The 17,869-nt window shown below is 45.1% G+C and overlaps 3 protein-coding genes across 4 annotated transcripts; 1 reads left to right on the top strand and 2 right to left on the bottom strand.

Annotated features, from left to right (window-relative positions):
* The first annotated feature begins 1,065 nt into the window (after positions 1 to 1,065).
* On the top strand, positions 1,066 to 4,263 carry LOC109732643 (probable carbohydrate esterase At4g34215). Its single transcript, XM_020291823.4, has 2 exons — positions 1,066 to 1,880; positions 3,764 to 4,263. The coding sequence occupies exons 1-2, from the start codon at positions 1,176 to 1,178 to the stop codon at positions 3,992 to 3,994; spliced, it is 936 nt and encodes a 311-aa protein (XP_020147412.1). The 5' UTR covers positions 1,066 to 1,175; the 3' UTR covers positions 3,995 to 4,263.
* Positions 4,264 to 4,707: 444 nt separating this feature from the next.
* Positions 4,708 to 9,960, bottom strand: LOC109732642 (uncharacterized). Of its 2 annotated transcripts, none has more exons than XM_020291822.4 (7): positions 9,575 to 9,960; positions 8,347 to 8,711; positions 7,683 to 7,761; positions 6,897 to 6,988; positions 6,675 to 6,811; positions 5,928 to 6,005; positions 4,708 to 5,117 (listed from the first exon to the last, which is right to left on the bottom strand). In XM_020291822.4, the coding sequence occupies exons 1-7, from the start codon at positions 9,774 to 9,776 to the stop codon at positions 5,072 to 5,074; spliced, it is 999 nt and encodes a 332-aa protein (XP_020147411.1). In that variant the 5' UTR covers positions 9,777 to 9,960; the 3' UTR covers positions 4,708 to 5,071. The 2 variants fall into 2 exon arrangements, with proteins under 2 accessions (XP_020147411.1, XP_040257272.1); XM_040401338.3 differs by having other exon boundaries at positions 8,347 to 8,683; positions 9,575 to 9,926.
* Positions 9,961 to 10,848: 888 nt separating this feature from the next.
* Positions 10,849 to 15,182, bottom strand: LOC109732641 (ATP sulfurylase 2). The gene is made up of 5 exons (XM_020291820.4): positions 14,429 to 15,182; positions 12,030 to 12,435; positions 11,691 to 11,951; positions 11,398 to 11,484; positions 10,849 to 11,294 (listed from the first exon to the last, which is right to left on the bottom strand). The coding sequence occupies exons 1-5, from the start codon at positions 14,971 to 14,973 to the stop codon at positions 11,160 to 11,162; spliced, it is 1,434 nt and encodes a 477-aa protein (XP_020147409.1). The 5' UTR covers positions 14,974 to 15,182; the 3' UTR covers positions 10,849 to 11,159.
* Between the last annotated feature and the right edge of the window lie 2,687 nt (positions 15,183 to 17,869).

Here is a 17,869-nt window from a genome sequence, read left to right as displayed (position 1 = left end):
GTCCGCGGACGACCCATTCCAGGCCCAATTTTGAGCCGGATTTGCGTCGGCGCGGACACGAGACGGACGCGCATGCGCGCGCCTACTCCTCTCCCCGAACAGCCGGCAAGGGAGTCGGCCAAGAGGAAGGGCCGGCGGCACGCCGCGGACGCGAGGTATGAGGCCGCTGCGCAGGCCGCCGCCGTCGCCGCCGCGCAGCAGGAGTTCACCAACGCCCGCGTCGCCGCGACAACGAGGGAGGCGCTCTACATGCTTGGGGTAAACCCTAGCCAGCACAGCCTCGTCCAAGCCGCCGTCGCCGCGGCCAGCACCGGCTCGTCGGCGTTTCCTCGGATGGTGATTCCCGACTCACCCCGCGCATCGGCTTGCAACCCGGTCCCCGGCTTCCACGTCTACCCGCAGGCCTCCCGCCTCTCCGGGGAGTGCTCACCCAACGTGAGCGTGGTCGCGCTTTCCACGCCCGCGCCCGCGCCCATCGACCTCAACGCCACCACGGTGGTCGGTGGCTCGTCGTCCGGCGGCACGAGGAAACGCGCGCGACAGACGCCGGCCGGCGATCTCCTGGACGCCCGTAACCTGTTCGAGGAAATGCCGTCCGCCGTCGACGAGGACTACATGCAACACCTCATCTTCGAGGGTGGTGCGCCGGGCGCTGGCTACGATCCTGAGGAGACGCAAAGCCAGGACGGCCGCGGGGCGTTCACGCCGGCCGCTGGCTATGATCCCGACCAGGCGGCCTTCATGCGTGATCAGGTCGGCATCGACCTGGACGGCTTCCCCCTCGATCACGAGTTCCCGGAGGACTATGGGCTAGAGGAAGAGTTCCCCCTCGACGTGGCCGCTGGCATGATCGGCCGCGGGCCTTTTTTATTTAAAAATTGAATGCGGACATGAAATGGGTCGGCGCGTTGGGCGCATGACCGACCCAAATGCAAAACTGGACGGCCGACCCAAACGGACAAAAAGCGGACAAACGCGCCGTCCGTTTGGATCGCCCAGAGTTGCTGTAATGCTCTAGAAGTGCACCTTCGGATCCATATCGAGGCAAGAGCATTGTTGAGATTTGAGAGGGACAGAGAGGAGCGAAACCCAAAGGAAACGTCCGTCCGAGTCGACCAAAACCCGCCCAACCCGTCCGCCTCGCTCTCCAGGCAATCCCCTCCCAATAAACAATAATGAAGCCGCCGGCGCGGCGGCCGCTGCTGGGCTTGCTGGCGGCGGCGGCGTTGCTCTCCTGCCTGCTCCTCCTCGCCCCGCCGCCCCGCCTCTTCCCTTCCTCCTCCTCCTCCGCCCGCGCCCCGACCTCGCCCTACGCGCACCGCCCCAAGCTGCTCTTCCTCCTGGCCGGCCAGTCCAACATGGCCGGCCGGGGCGCGCCCACCTCCCCCCTCCCCGCTCCCTACCTCCCCCACCCCCGCCTCCTCCGCCTCGCCGCCGACCGCCGCTGGGTCGCCGCCTCCCCGCCGCTCCACGCCGACATCGACACCCACAAGACCTGCGGCCTCGGCCCCGCCATGCCCTTCGCGCACCGCCTCCTCCTCTCCTCCTCCTCCCCCTCCTCGCCCTCCTCCCTCCCCGCGCCCTCCACCGTCTCCGACCCCGGCGGCGAGGACCTGCTGGTGCTCGGCCTCGTCCCCTGCGCGGTCGGCGGCACCAGGATCTGGATGTGGGCGCGGGGCCAGCCGCTGTACGAGGCCGCCGTCGCCAGGGCGCGCGCCGCCGTGGCGGGCGGCGGCGGGGCGCTCGGCGCCGTGCTGTGGTTCCAGGGCGAGAGCGACACCATCGAGGTCGACGACGCCCGCGCCTACGGCGGCAAGATGGAGCGCCTCGTCGCCGATCTCAGGGAGGATCTCGGCTCGCCCAATCTGCTCGTCATCCAGGTCAGCGCACGCAAACACTCTCCATGTGCTGGCGTTAGCTGAAATTCAGCTCACCCATTAAAAAGTTAGCTCCTTTTTCACCAACACGCCACTGCAAAATTAATACTCTTGGTATGAGAAATGTTAATCTTATCAAACAATGTAAGATGATGCTCTTACTACTACGCTGTTTCATTGCACATTCATGTCAACTCCGGCTTGGAAAATCACTTGCAGAACTTACACCGGCTGGAAGAAGTAACCGAGGTTAGGTTACTACTAGTACTAGATAGATGACCCAAACCCGATAAAAGCACGGCGATTTCCCTAGGAATTATTGTGCGCAACATCCAACTCATTCACCATCATTATTTTACCACTGGTCCTGCGTATATTGTTTCTAGTTGCTACGTATATGGAAATCAAGTGCAGAGGCATATCGAGACTCTGCAATCACTATGATATGGACATAAAACTGAGTTAGCAGTACCTCATGTCTCTCATGTTCGACTAAATCAACTAGTGGATTATATTATATTATAAAGACAGATACATGAGTTGATTGAAACATCACCAAAAATCTATTACAATTGATTAAATGAAAGCTTCTCGAGCTCCACATGGGCATCAATGGAATGATTCATATATTAACTAAAGACAGATATTACATGAGCTGGAACATAACATCACCAAATCTCTATTACAAATGATTAAATGATCTTCTGGAGTTCCACATGGGCATCGGTGGAATGGTTCAACCACTCAAACTCAATATCGTGACAGTGTAACCATGATAAGGGAATGATGAGTTATTGATCCCCTGCAGTCAGTTAGGTTGACCCGTGGAGTTTGACATCGGTCATGCTGTGTCCAATCCAACGATTCGAAGTTGTGCTAGGATTTTGGACCGCTGCGAGACACGTGACCTGTGACCTACTCTGCCTCATCTCAGTAATGAGCCTCCCAGGTAGACTGGCCAATGCTCCATCAGAATAAGGAAGACAACAGCCTTTAAGCTACCAGACCTTCCACAACCAATATCTCCTGTGGTCCTACCTAAAGTCGCCAGCTTGTTGCATTTAAAATGGCACTGTATCATAGTGCCAAACACCACCAGATTAGTGCTAGCACTCACGGAAGAAAAGAAAAATCAGATGCTTCTACATTGCCCATAACTTGAAGCATTGTGCAGCAATCTATCTTGCAAAACTATTTTTTGGATATGTCTTTCCCAAAGCAACAGCATACCACCTAGTGCCAACCTGCCTTTTATATTGCCATCGCTTTTCTTGCCTTTGACTCCATGTGATTATCTGTATGGTGTTTCTGAGCAGATTACATGACTGCTGACCAGCTCAATATGTTTCTGATAATACTATATATGATACGCCAGTTATATTATGGCCCTACAAACATCTAACGTCATAAACAAGGGCATGTTGCCACCAAGAACCAGGTAGTGGTTTTGTGGTCACTCCATTGCCTGTCTAGAATCTGCGAGCCTGGTGTTATTTCTGAGTGTTGAGCGTCGGTCGCATGTAGAATCAAGATCGATGCTCTCTTTTTCACTATGCGTCACCGAAACATAACAGAACTAGAGGGTACAATCATATAGAAGTGTGGCACACTTCTTGTAAATCTCATTTTTCATGGACAAGACTAGCATTTGTTTCCACAAGGCATAATAATTGTCTGTGCATTTGTACAGAATAATTATGAGCTTGAAAAGTTTATCAGTTGTACTGGTATAGTTTCACCAAGCTTGTACATATGTGATCTGGATTCTCTACACTCCACAATCCATTTAAAAACATTTTGCAAAAATAAGTCAGTGCACTCTTCTTTGCCAATCCATATAGTGCAAGAAATAAGAATTCCCTATAATGGCTCTTTTTTCTTTCCAGGTTGGTCTTGCATCAGGGGAGGGGAATTACACCGACATCGTAAGGGACGCTCAGAGAAGTATCAATCTTCCCAACGTGATTCTCGTCGATGCCATGGGCCTGCCGCTCAGCGACGATCAACTGCACCTCTCCACGGAAGCTCAACTCCGGCTCGGTGAAATGTTGGCGCAAGCCTATCTCGAATTCGAATCGTCGAGAGATCCCAAAGCTATAGAATCACCGCATCAATAACATTATCTGATTTGCTAGGTGTAGATACCATTATTCTTTGGGACATCCTGTTGTAGAGTGTAGATGAATGTACAAACAAGGGAAGATCTGCCCTCAGGCGCACTGTCGCTCACTATACCGCAATAACAAACGGATTCCGGTACAAGTTTAGCTCAAACTGTTGTGCAAGTGATGTACATTTGGGAGAAGAGAACGAGCTCTGTTTGTTGGAAACTTGGAATAAAGCTGAAGAGCATTTGTGGTGGGATTCTGATAACATCCCCATTCAATTTTATCATGCTCTGATATACTTTTTCTCATTCAGTAGTTCCAAAGCAGGATATAAACTTCCTTCCTGAAAGTGTGGTGCATACATTGGGCACCAGCGAAAAAACATCGAATTCAGTTCAGAAATTCCATCCATACTTTCTAAAACCAAATTGCAATTTCCTTTCAAAGCATCCTACCTTACAGACATGATGATTTTTTTTTTGTGATATAAGACTGCTTGTGAGTACTTTAGTTTTACATTCAAAATTCAAGCATCTAAAGAAAAGATTCCCTTGTGATGATTTGAATATTTACTTACTGCTGTGATATGGCATGTTAGCCTTTATGTTTTAGAACATGTCTGAAACCAGTCACATGTTCAATAATTTTCTAAAATGACGATGATATTGACGGTACAAAGCTGTGGACCAGGATTACAGATCTTTACAAGGTTAAGCGATTCATAAAACAATAAAATCCAGCATTGCCACATGAAATAGATCCAGCATTACATTACATCATAGCTGTTGAGGTACTGAAGAACAAATCAAATCGTTGCACACGCACACACAAAAACAAAAAACAGATGGTACACTTCGACATACAGGAAACGTTTTATTCTAGTGCTCGGCGTAGACAAATGCAAACTCCCACAAACAATATTAGATTCAGACAGAACAATTTTAACAGCAGCATAAGTACTGCAGGGCCAAACCACAAACATAACAACAATCCTGGCGACGGCAGCGACCGATCAGCCGCGGCAGAACCAGGAGACTCCACACCCGCTTCAATAACTTGGTCGCAAAAGTACAAGCAAAGCTATTATTATAGCGCACCCGGATGAACCGAAGACTCTTTCGCAGTTTTGCATCTGCAACACAAGAGATTTATACCGCGGTCAAAAACCAGCTTCCATAAAACAGGAGACAGTAGGCATTGAGAATGGTTAAAATGATGAAGACAGGATTGATGCTGAAACATTATTACGTGGAAAACATAAATCTAAATTTGATCTTAGTCCTCGCAAATTTCTTTCTACCCATACACATGGCACATATTTCGGTTGAGTTAGATATTAATCAGATTTAATATGGCTAAGGTTTTTGGATCTATCTTGACCCATAGATGACACCTATGCTGCTGGTATGGAGGATGTGCAACTATGCTGTTTCAACGATCACACCAAGATAGACAATGACAGGAGGGGTGCACATTGCTCATGCGGCCAAGTGATCTTTTTTTTATACAAGACAAGATGTAACTCTCTATACGTACTTACGTAGTTATGTGAAATGATGCTCAATGCATTGTTTTGTGATATTTTTGCCATTATGTTGGAGTCATAAATTTTGCTCTACTTCAAGGAATTATCAGAACAGATTTTATTTAAATAATATTAGCTACCATGTATCCATTATCAGTTAAGCAAAGAATAAACCAATCTATGTCCACTCCCCCTTCTCCAAGTCCTGCTCTTGGAAGCGTGGCTGGCAGCAAGGCACCACCCTCCATCTTGAGTCCAGGATAAACTCAAACAGATCCTAAACAGTCCCTATGTACCCCACCACTTGGCAAATGCATTCTATAAAGGGGAAGAAAAGAACCTAAGGGCAATTTCACAAAAACAACTCAGTAATGGCCTAGGCCACAAATTTGAACAAAAGAGGCCAAGACATAGTACCTGTTACAAAATGCACGAGATGCGTAGTTATGATTGCTGCAGTTGGTGCACAACCAGTCTCCTTCACGCCATTTTGCTCTGATAAAGTGCAAGAACATATGTACTCAGCTAGCTTATTCATGTCAAGTACAAAATTAATAATAAATACTTGCAAAAGGCAGTACTTTTCGGGATACATTCATTTGTCAATGGTCAATCAAGATTGTGACACTGGGATTCCATATAGTTCAACTAAAGAGTTAGTCCAAAACAACTAGAGTGTCTCCAGTACCCATTTAAGTTGTACAGTATTATGCTACCAACATAAAACGACCATGCAAATAATCAGAAAACAAGAAGACATAAAGGGACATAATTTTGCCAACCACTCCCAAATTTATATTTAAACACATGCACTGGCTATCTATTTAACACCCACTCATTCTCACGAAATTTGACCAGGTCTATTCATGTATAATTTCCTTCCACCTCATACATATAAATTTAATCATTAACAGACACAGATTCATAATCTATTTTTTTAGTTCCTATAAAAAGATATTCATATCTTCAAACCTGAAAACCCTATTCAAAATTATATAATTTGCTATTTTAATTATATAGGGGGTCATATTTGAACTGCTCTCCATTTGTCATCTCCCTATAGGTTGTTACACCCATTAGGATAGCATTCTAAGACAAGTATAGTGGCCTACTACATGAGTTTAATTTGTAATATGAGCATCTATAATTTATGAGAAGTATTACCCTTTACCAACTACACCAGACATCCCTGGAATTTGTCCAGATGCCATTGAGTTTCCATTGTCATATGCAGAATAAGTTGTCTGGCCATTATTGTTTCCAGCACCTTGACCCATAAATAAATTATCTGAGCCTGCTGCCTTTAATCAAATTGGAAATTAATCAATGTCATGTGATAATTAGGTAAACAAGCAATGACAAGTAAAAAGGCCCACAAGTACATACTGAAAGTGGATAATTAGCATTTCCTGGATTTAGCCTTTTATTATCCCAGTCATTAGCAAGCTCCTCTGATGCCAAACGCTTATTACCTAATGCTGAAACAAGAAGATTTTTCAGTATAACTATTAGAGTACATGCTGATCCTAGTTGCAAAATGTAATGAGAGTTTTGTCACTGTGATACTACATGAGCACAAGAAAGAATGTGTAATGTGGCTAAGTAAAAGTAAATGATAAAAACTAAGTTACATAAATCATTAATGCTACAACAAGAAGAGATTTCGGGATAACTATCGGACTTCATGTTGTCAATCACAAAATGTAACAACAAGGCCACTGTAATACTACATGAAAAACACAAGAAAGAATGCATAATGTGGTTAAGCAAGTAAACTATGGAACTAGGTTAGATAAATCACTATGGCAGCCAAGCCAAGAGATCCAGAAAACAATAACAAAAAACCAGAATATGGCTATTATCAACTTCTTTTTGAGAGTATTGCCGACTTGTGTTGATCACGGAGAAGTTGTACAAAGAAACATCTGCCTACAGTTACCCATTAATCGGCAGATGATAGATGTATCACATGTGAAAAATAGTACTTTTGAATGTGCATGTACTACTAGACTAATTAGCCTATTTCTAGTGGCAAAGAATAACACAACCTTTTGAAAAGGCAAGTATATCAGATATAGTTCCCTAATCACTGGAATTCAGGGGGGGTATTTTTTTCATCAGTTAAGAGTACAAGTTTAAAAAATGTAGGACATTAGAACAGAGATGTCTTACTTGAAGAACTATCTGCTCCTGTGGATTTCATGGTTGTAGAGGCCATGCCTGATGGGACAGGTGCATTACACTCTTTGCACTGTAAAAGATAAAATAACAAGGAATAAGGTCAATCACATTGTACACTCAATGTAGAAAAGGCATACTGCAGAGAAACCAAAACTAGAGTTCATGTCTAAGGTTCAGTGTGAAGTTGCTACACTATGTTGTTGCGTAACTTATTTTATAATCTATATCTACTGCAGAAAAACTAGCCACGAAGCAGAAAAAAGTTGGTTAACCAAACAGTAAAATACGAAAAAGCGAGTTGGAAAAGCTAGATTATCATAATCCACTGCAGTGCCAAACGAGCCTAAATAGGCAACAAACAACGGGGGAGGAAAGTTATCTGTGTAATATGCAAGTAAACAAAGAACAATTTTAAGAATAAATGCAGAATTCGATGAAGGAAATTAGATGACAAAAAAAGCAACAAGATCGGACATATTAAAGGCTCTAATGATGACGACCTGATAAGTGCAGTATCAGGGCTAAACTAGAGTTAGCCACAATCGGCATAATATACGTAAAGCCCATTCTTATTACAATTCAGAAGGCAGGACAATATTTACCAACAACCATCATTATTGAGAATTAAGATATGACAGACAAGACATGTGATCACCTGAGCACGAGATGAATAGTTATGGAATCCACAGCTGCAGAGCCAGTCACCACTACGCCAGTCCTTTGGAACACCTTGAAACTGATTTGTGCTGTTGCCGGCGAACGGCCAAGCAGACGATTGCATACCATATCTACCAGCCATCCCATAGGGCCAGTTTGCGTTTGCGAGTAGCTGCTGCTGCACAGCTGGATTGCCAAAGTTCATCTTATACCCAGCATTGGCAATCTCCTGTACCCTGGCCATATAATCTGCATAGGCTGGCATCATTCCTCCCATTGATAACTGCGGCATCGCTGCTTCCTCCTTGGGCAGGTTGCACTTCTTGCAGTTCTTTCTGGATGCATAATTATTGTTACTGCAACCTATTCATTCATCCATTTGCCGCATAAACCAACCACCACCACCACCACCACCACACCAGGCAGCACGACAACGCACATCCGAAGTACACGCACACCAAGGCAACCAGCCATCCCGCACAACACCCAAAAAAAGAAATAAGCACACACACACTAGTCATTTACTCAGTAAAGCTGCTGGTACTTCTCTAATATCATCTACAAGCATACTCCCTCCGTCCGGAAAAGCTTGTCCCTCAAATGGATGTATCTACCACCAAGTTAGTGCTAGATACATCCATTTGAGGGACAAGCTTGGGACAAGTTTTTTCGGACGGAGGGAGTACATATACAATGAGTAAAATAAACATCAACAGCAATTAAGATTTTCCAGAACAAAAGGTAAGAAATTACTAGCACGGATCCCACATCCCACACATGTTATTTGGCACAAGCAAAAATCGCTTAAATAGCGTGTATTCACTTTTGAGTACCAACTCATTACCCAAGCCTCCAGACCCCAGAATTATATCACAACCATATACTGCAATTACTATGATCATAGGCTCTAACAAGCCCAAATACACCTAAACAGGATTAAGATAATCAAACAAAACATAAATGCTATAACCATTAAGCGGTTAAACCTCCGATGCAATGTGCCGAGAGAGATCACAAGCTTAAATTAACAGGGCCCCCGAGAGCCATCGGTGCCCATCTCGTATCACACCCTAGCCCATGATACAACACATCTCGAGCCTACGCCACCTCCAGGCTAGCTCTACCAGCCTGATAGGTTTCCCTCTCCACTTGATTTCAGCTCTACATAAGCCTAGATGGGGAACAGCAGAAACTAGAGGCGAGGTGTGGGGTGTTGGGGGCCGTACCGTTGCAGATCCAGTCGCCGGCGCGGGGGAGCCACTTGGAGTCGCGCGGGGTGTTGGGGTCGACGAGGAGGCGCGGCTGCTTGCAGCGGTTGCAGAGGGAGCGGAAGGCGTAGTTGCGGTTGCCGCAGCCGCCGCAGTCCCAGTCGCCCTCCCTCCCCCCGCCGCCGCCCGAGCCGCCCGACGAGGATCCCGCGCCGGCCATCGCTCCGCTCGCGCTCGCGCTCGCGCTCCCGTACTCGCGCCGGCGGTGGGGATAGGTGGGGTGGGGTGGTGGCGGAGGTGACGGGGGATTTGATTCGGGAGTGGGGAGGAGATTTGGGGGTGGCAGCAGAGCACGGAAGGGATCCGGGGAGATGGCAAAGGTATATTCTTTCTCCCTACTCTTTGCCCCTGTCCCTCTCCGGCCTCGCCCGTGTGAATTTCCCTTTTCCTTCAGTCAAATCTGTAAAAAAAATTACCCCAAACTTTTTGTTGTTGTTTTTTAAGTTTAGAGAGCAGGATTTTGTACAGGTTGCTCGGGTCAAGGTTTCAAATTCAAATTCCTTATCTTTTCGTAATTTCAAGTCTTAGCATTATTTTGTCTCTGGGACCGGCTGTCGGGTTGACAATCTATTTTCTCCCTTTTTCTTGTGTAGAGGCTTCAAAAGGACTCCCTATGTGCACTTCCAAGATAATATTAATTTACAGAGGGAGTAAATCACAAGATAATATTTTTCGCCGACTTCTTTTGCCGGCACAACCCAACATGTCCGACGATTGAACAAGCGCCAGTGCCGGACATGTTTGGTTGCCCTACGTATGTTGCCGCACTTTTTATGCCACAAGTTTTATGGTGGCCAAATTGGTGGCCACACTTGTGGCAAAAGTTGGTTAGCAACAGAGTCTATAGCAAGCGGCGTATGTGACTAAGAAAGTGTGGCATGCTATGACCGTGGATACAACCAAACACTATTCCACACTTTGATAGAAAAGTGTGACAAGGCGTGGATGCCAACCAAACATGTCCTTGGTTACACTCCAACAAACTTTCCGATAATGGCCTGATGCCATCATCACTTACCAAAGACTCAACTTATTTGCAGATTCTTTGAAAATTATAAGTATTTTCTTTGTTTAGATCCTGAATCTTGAGGCTTTGTTGAATATAGTACAAAAACTAAACTGATAAGTTGGACTGTCATCATCTAATAATCCACCGCAATGCCAACTCTGCCACTCCGTTGTGTCATAATATGGAGATTAATTGCAGTCTGATCCTGGATGAGCTCCCACAATTGCAATGAACTTCTTTATTGGCTAGTTGGACTGTCAGAGTCATCACAGGATAATAACAGAATTTGCGGCGCGGTTACAGCTCAATCTGTCAACAGTTTTGAGTTTCAGTGCCAAGCTTCAAAATCTTTCTTTCTATTTTGAAAGAAAAAAATTGAACAATTGGAACATCTGATGGCATCAATAAACTAGCAACCTACAAAAAAAACTTAAAAGAAAGGGCGGAAAAAAAGAAGGAACGGTTTTAAAATCCCCTGCATTCACCATTTCTGGCCGGCGAACAAATGATCTCAAAGCCATGCAGCAGCTTGTCTCATACAGTAGCAGCGGCGGGGGCGGTAGCTCCTTCAGTTTGCAAGCTATTGTAGTAATCAACAAGAACCTTCCACCCACCAGGGCACATGAAACCATCAGGAGGGTTCTCTCCAGTTTTGGCGAAAGTGCGCATCTGATTAATTTGTAGGGTCAGTTGTTAGCAGCAGACACTAGTCTCCAGTTTGCTAGCATGGACCATTGGTCTGCTGACAAATAAATGCGATAGAAACGCTTACCTTGGTTCCTGAGATGAACAGAAAATCTTGACTGCGTGAAGGTTCAAAGAAAGCCATCTTCTTGGCCACCGTATCATATGCTGCTACCTGGATCACATCAAAATGTATGTAACTATAACAGGAAGTGGCAAGAGATACAAATGAGTAACACACCCAAGAGATGATGAAATGCTGAACAAGTCTACAGGGCATAACACATTCAAAAGTGGGAACAATTGCTGAATTATCCAACAAAAGAAAAACCGGATGACTTTGACAATAAACCTGGAAGGAGTATTATGTGCATCAAATACCTTGAAGGGCAATATGTTGAGTTTCTCCAGACCGGGGGCCATGCTTAGGACCTTCTTCCCATGGTCTGGGTTGTACAGATCTCTCTTCTCTGTCGGATGGCCCATCCCAGCTGGATCACGACCCACTATGTAGAAATTAGCACCGGCGTTAATTCGTGCCTTTGCATGCCACTGCACTTCAGTTGGACCAGCATAATGCATTGGGGAGGGAAATATAGACACGATAGTGGTCTCGGGGTCAAGGACTCCATCTTCTAAGACCTGTCATGCAGTAGGACTTAAGGTTTGCATTTTGCATTATCCCAACTGGTAAATAATCTGTGTAAACAAAATTATTACCTTGCTGTGTTGTTCCATTCTAACAGGCAGCGGGACATCATCAGCTTTTGTAAAACCACCCAAGGGGTGTAGCAGTAGAATGGGATTCTTGAAACCCATTTCCAAGAGACGCCTTCTAGTGTCATTCATCAACAGTGCATGCCCATTGTGGACTGGGTTTCTCAACTGGAATGCAAATACAGCATCAGCCCCACGCTTGTCGAATTCGTCCCTAAGTTGCTGGGGTGAAAGCCTGTAATGGTCAAGGCCATCGTTATACTTAATGGGTTGCAACACCTCCAGATCACCACCAATCAGCCAGTTTCCAGCTGGTGTTATCGCCTCATCGACATAAGGTAAGCCAGGCGCAGTTGTCCCCCATGTTCTTGCAATCCTTTCTTCTTTATTGTGAGGGTATATTTCGACACTGATAAAATGATAATGGACATATCAGTGAAAACCTCGTTAGAATTGGACAAAAAAGTAATACCACAAAGGACAAATTTCACTAGTCATTTAAGTGCTGTCACAACGTTAGTTAAGTTTCATCTAGCATATGATCATATATATGATTGGTTGCTACTACCGTACCAGTTAAAGCCACTTAAGAAGGGAACTGTTCTAAAGTGAATCATGACAGAAAATAAAACAGAGGGTAAAAATGACATGAATTTGTAAACAAAATCTTGACGCATCAAAAATCTCATCATGATTACTACTTCATGGTCCACAAGTAAATCCAAACAAAAAGCTTCTTATACATGTGAGGGATCAGCACATAAATGAGTTTTTGACCTTTTGTACAATCAGATTTATTATGAAGTTTTGTGGTTAGATAGCCCAAAATATGTATGTGTTGAAGACTTGAAGTTAATCAAAAAGGTTATGATGGTGTGCTTGGGCATTTTCATTGCTAGCATGTCACAGACAGAAATGTCCTCACTTGAGGAGGATCAAAGGAGGAAGTGATTTAACTTCACTTAAAATTTACCCCGAATTAAAGCTATGCTGAGCTTAATTCAACCAAACCATGTAGAGGTCATTTGTACAAGGGTTCGAGAAGCGGTGCCAACTGCCCAGGTCCCCGGCCAGTGACAGATTTTTGCCCAAAATTCAGAACTGTCAATTTTTTGTTGTTTTGGTACAATTTTTGAAGTACTCAACCAGATATGCTGGTAGAGTTAAAAGTTGTAGGAAATTCCAGACAAATTGGTGAAAATTTGAATTCAAGAAAAACGACCGGTAACTGGTCAATCATCAGAAACCGGTGAGGGAGTGGTAAATTTCTCCAAATTATATTTTAGACCTGATTTTTGTATAAATATAACTACAATGGTAATTCAGAGCTACTGCAAAGAAATGACTACTTGGGATTCAGATATGCTTAGATTGTCTGGAACAGACATAGTTCAAATACAGTTCAATGGGGTGACTTAAGAGTGCTGATATGATGCTTTAGTACCCAAGAGAAGAGCAAAAAAATGCCACAAGGAGAACATCACATGTGTCAATTTCTACTTTTGAAGTCGGCGCACACCAAAAAGAAAAAACATTGCTCCAATAACCACCTAATAATGAATAAGCACAGATACCTTCAACTTTAAAATGAACAGTTATTCCCTTTCCACTTTATAAAAAAGAAGAAGAATTGGCCTACAGTGGATAAAGAAATGCTGTAGCAATTAATGACTGGTCGCATTGGCACATGGGGCTGCTAAAATCAAGTTGTTAATTAAGCACGAGGTCAAGTACAAAGTCACAAGGCAATCCTTATGCAATCACTATGAGAGTGACATGAAAGGGACATCACTGTCAAGGATGGCAGCATCTTTTTGTTCAAACATTCTCATCCATTGAGCTTTTGCTAAGGTGCTATGGTCCCCCAAACCTGCTAAAATGTGGACTAGAATGAACAGGCAGCAAAGCTAAGATGCTTCACTAAATTTTTCGGCAATGATAAGATGCTAAATTCTCCCACAATGGAAGGACAAGAGTGTTTTCGGGCGGCGAAAAAGACAAGAGAGGCACCGTATTCGTTGGCTGTGAACTTGCGATAAAGTCTCTTAAGTGAAAAAGATAATTCGCCGAGCCGACATTGCATCCTACATTCTCTAAATTATTGGGAATAAATCAAATCGTCAATACATATCAAAACTGACGTTTAGGAGGGCACAAAGTACACACCCATCGTAAGAATCATCCAATTTTCAATTTTGCACGCCCAATAAACTTGAAGGAATTTTTCCATGTTTTCATTGCTATTTTTGCACGAAAGTTGTAGAACATGTTTTCGGTCGAGCCAAGAACCATGGAAATGGAAAGTGCAGACGGGTGAAATGGGCGACGGTAACGTAATCCACAGAACAACAGCAGAAGGAACTGAGAGGCGGAGATGAGAGGAGGAGGGGGCAGGGGCGGACCTGCGGAGGACGGCGAGGAGCTCGCCGTCGGGCCCGGCGAGCGCGACGTCGGGGGCGGCGCCGACGCGGTCCTTGGCGGCGTCGTCGACGGCGAGCACGATGGGGAGCGACATGTTGGCGAGGCCGCCGGAGGGGAGGCGGAGGGAGTTGAAGTGGAGGCACTGGAGGTACTCGTGCTCCCGCATGAACCCGCGCAGCGGCGACGCCCAGCCCTCGGCGAGCACGTGCGCCCACTCCACGTCGACGGCCGCGAGCCGCACCCGCGGGAGCGCCTCCGCCTCGGCCCGCAGCGCCTCGCGGCGCTCGGGGGGCGCCACCAGGTCCACCAGCGCGCCGCCGTCTGGGTCGATGAGCGAGCTGCGGATGGCCGACATGCCGCGGCGGGGCCCGGTGCGCGGGGAGGACGCGGCGGTGGCGAGGCGGAGGCGGGGGTGGGGGAGGAGGTGGTGCGCGAGCGTGGCCGAGGCCGAGGTGGCGGCGCGGCGGCGCGGGAGGGGGGAGGAGGGGTGGTGGAGGTGGGTGGGAGTGAGGAGGTGGAGGGCCATGGCCGCCTGCTAGGTGTTCGACGGACCGACGCTCCGGTGCGGTGCGGCGCGGCCTCCGAGCGCGCGCGAGTGTTTTTCTTTTTCTTTTTCTTTTCTTGTCTAATCTATTGGCTCAGAGGTTTGTGGTAGGATGTGGAGTATTTATATGTGTGGGCATGACATGGGTTGGATTTGATATTGACCACACCATGTTATGTTGTGTTGACCCCAAATGTTTGGAAATGTTTTCATGGGGTTAAAGAAGGGGCAGGATTTGAAGGCATGCCAATCAAGGGGGTGTGATTGAGGATTTGACATCATTTGACCTTGCTTGTTTGGAAATGGTTTATGGTAATAAAGTGAGCATAATGTTTTGGGTAATTGCATATCAAAGGGATTCAATTGAGCATTTGATTCCCTTTGGCATTTCTAGCTGACATGACATGCATGGTGTGTTTGGTTTGTGATCAAAACCGATCTTATCTGTCATTTGGTCGTGATTTTATTTTTAAATGTTCGTCTGGGCGTCACGATTTTTTATTGGACAGTAGGAGGCGCGCAGAATGTTGGTTGTACTGAGTTTGTGATGGATAGGGTCACACTCAAAACGAAAGCACACGTCCATAAAATTGGAACCGGCGTGCAAGTGAGACCCCGGAGAGCAAAACATGAAATCGAAATATCAGCATTGAAAATAATTGACTGTTTGAATCAGCAGAAGATTCGCACATCTTTCACGAGGAAGATGGTCTTCTTCTGCTCGAATAAATTTATTTGTTTATCTTTTCTACTGGCGAGGTGATTGATATGTGTACATTTTCTTTAGCGGAGATCGATATGTGTACATGAACGCGTCAACCTCAACACTTGTACAAACGGCGGGATTAAGGTACTTGATCCCTCTCAATCTCTTTCAAATTGATGATCTGGAGAGGTGTTTTCAAAGTCATCTCCAGAAATTTGTCATCTCAAAATATTTCCGGTTTTCATTTTCTACGATATGTATTTCTATATGAAAATTGGTTATTTAGGATGTGCAATGATCCCTGTTAAGCAGCCATGGCTGAATGGTTAAAGCGCCAGCTCATAGCTAGTACATTTGCGGATTCAATTCATGTTGGATGCACACAAACACCAAAAACATGCATCTCAAAGAAAATTCATGGTATCTTATAATTCATCAAGGTATAAAACCACGTCTATAGTGGGAGTCTCTATCTAATTTTGATTCCTTTCTCATTGGCGTCGTTCATACTGATTTTGACGTTCAGCCGAGAGTAATCCATCATGTTTTTGGCTGGAGGCACCCATTATTTTTTTCGTAAAAAATTTAGCAGATGATGTAAGAGTTATTTGATAATTATTAAAGCTAGCGATGAAGGTCTTTTCGTAAAAGAAAAGATAAAGAGCCACGAGTGAGGTTGACACAACTGGATAAGAGAATGGTGTATAGATGATTTGCACATCCCTAAACTGAGATGCAAATACACCAGAAGAATACAGACAATAGATACTCCAAATCCTTTATAATTCACAAAAGAGGTCCTTTATAACTCATTCGAAAAAAATATGATCCATCTGAACCAAATTGAAGGAAGGTTTCAAATTTATTCGTGTCGGTTCAAAAATGCAAGATCCATTTTTCAATAGACTAAATTTCACTTTCTGAAATCGGGCAGACATAAGAGCAAGGAGCAAGGAGACCTTAGACGAAACCAAATTCCTAGGAGCAAATATAGTAGGATAACATAAACGCGCTTGAAAGGACCGATATGGTCGACTAGAGGGTGTGTGTGGGGGGGGGGGGGGGGGGTTGAATAGGCGACTAACAATTTTTAGCTTCTTTTAACAAAATAGGCTAAACAATAAAATATGTTGTCTAGATATGCAACTAGGTGGACAACCTATATGATGAGCTCAACAACAACCATACAAGCAAGCACAAGATGCAATCACAATATAAGTTTGCACAAAGTAAAGGCCAGAAGTAACCACAAGTGGAGCCGATGGAGACGTGGATGTGTTACCGAAGTTCTCTCCTTTTAAGGGGAGGTACATCTTCGTTAGAGCGGTGTGAAGGCACAATGCTCCCCAAAAAGCCACTAGGGTCATCATATTCTCTTTATGCCCTCGCGCAATGCAAAATGTCGTGATTCATCAATCATTTTGGATGTTTATAGTCCATGTTGGACTGTCGGATTGTTAAAACATCAAATAAGTTGTTTTTTTAGGGGAGACCAAATAAATTGTTCGTACTTAAGATTTCCAGTGTAGGTGTAACATCCGTGTTGGGCCGGCGAGGGTGTTAAAACACCAAATAAATTCTTCGTATTTAAGATTTCGAGTGTAGGGGTAACAAATGTGTTGGGCTGTCGGGGTTGTTAAAACACCAAATAAATTGTTCGTACTTAAGATTTTCAGTGTAGGTGTAACATCCATGTTGGGTCGGCCGGGTTGTTAAAACACTAAATAAATTATTTGTACTTAAGAGTTAAGTTTTCCATTGTAGCTGTAACATCCATGTTGGGTGCGGGATTGTTAAAACACCAAAAAAATTGTTGGTACTTGAGATTTCCCGTGTAGGTGTAACATCCATGTTGAGCCGACGGAGTTGGGGTTTAGTCCATCAATGCATCCTTTGTGAAGGATATTGACTGCCATTATGAATCTTCTTTGTTGTAGTGACATTCCATATCCTCATTGATGGCCCTGTTTTTTTGAAGTTTAATCATTTTCGATTTCTTTGTCCGAATCCCAAAGGGTACATTGATGGCCCTACTTCGTCCGAGTCCGCGGTGACCATGAACGACAAGGACGTGATGAATATGAGTGAACTGGCGCGGGACCTAGCGGTCATTTTGACGTGACGCGTGCGTCCAGGTGTCCCATATCTGCCCCAGATTTAGCTGGATATGGG

The sequence above is a fragment of the Aegilops tauschii genome, chromosome 2, assembly GCF_002575655.3.
Source record: "Aegilops tauschii subsp. strangulata cultivar AL8/78 chromosome 2, Aet v6.0, whole genome shotgun sequence".
NCBI lineage: Eukaryota > Viridiplantae > Streptophyta > Magnoliopsida > Poales > Poaceae > Aegilops > Aegilops tauschii.
This window is presented reverse-complemented; position numbering and strand designations above follow the sequence as displayed.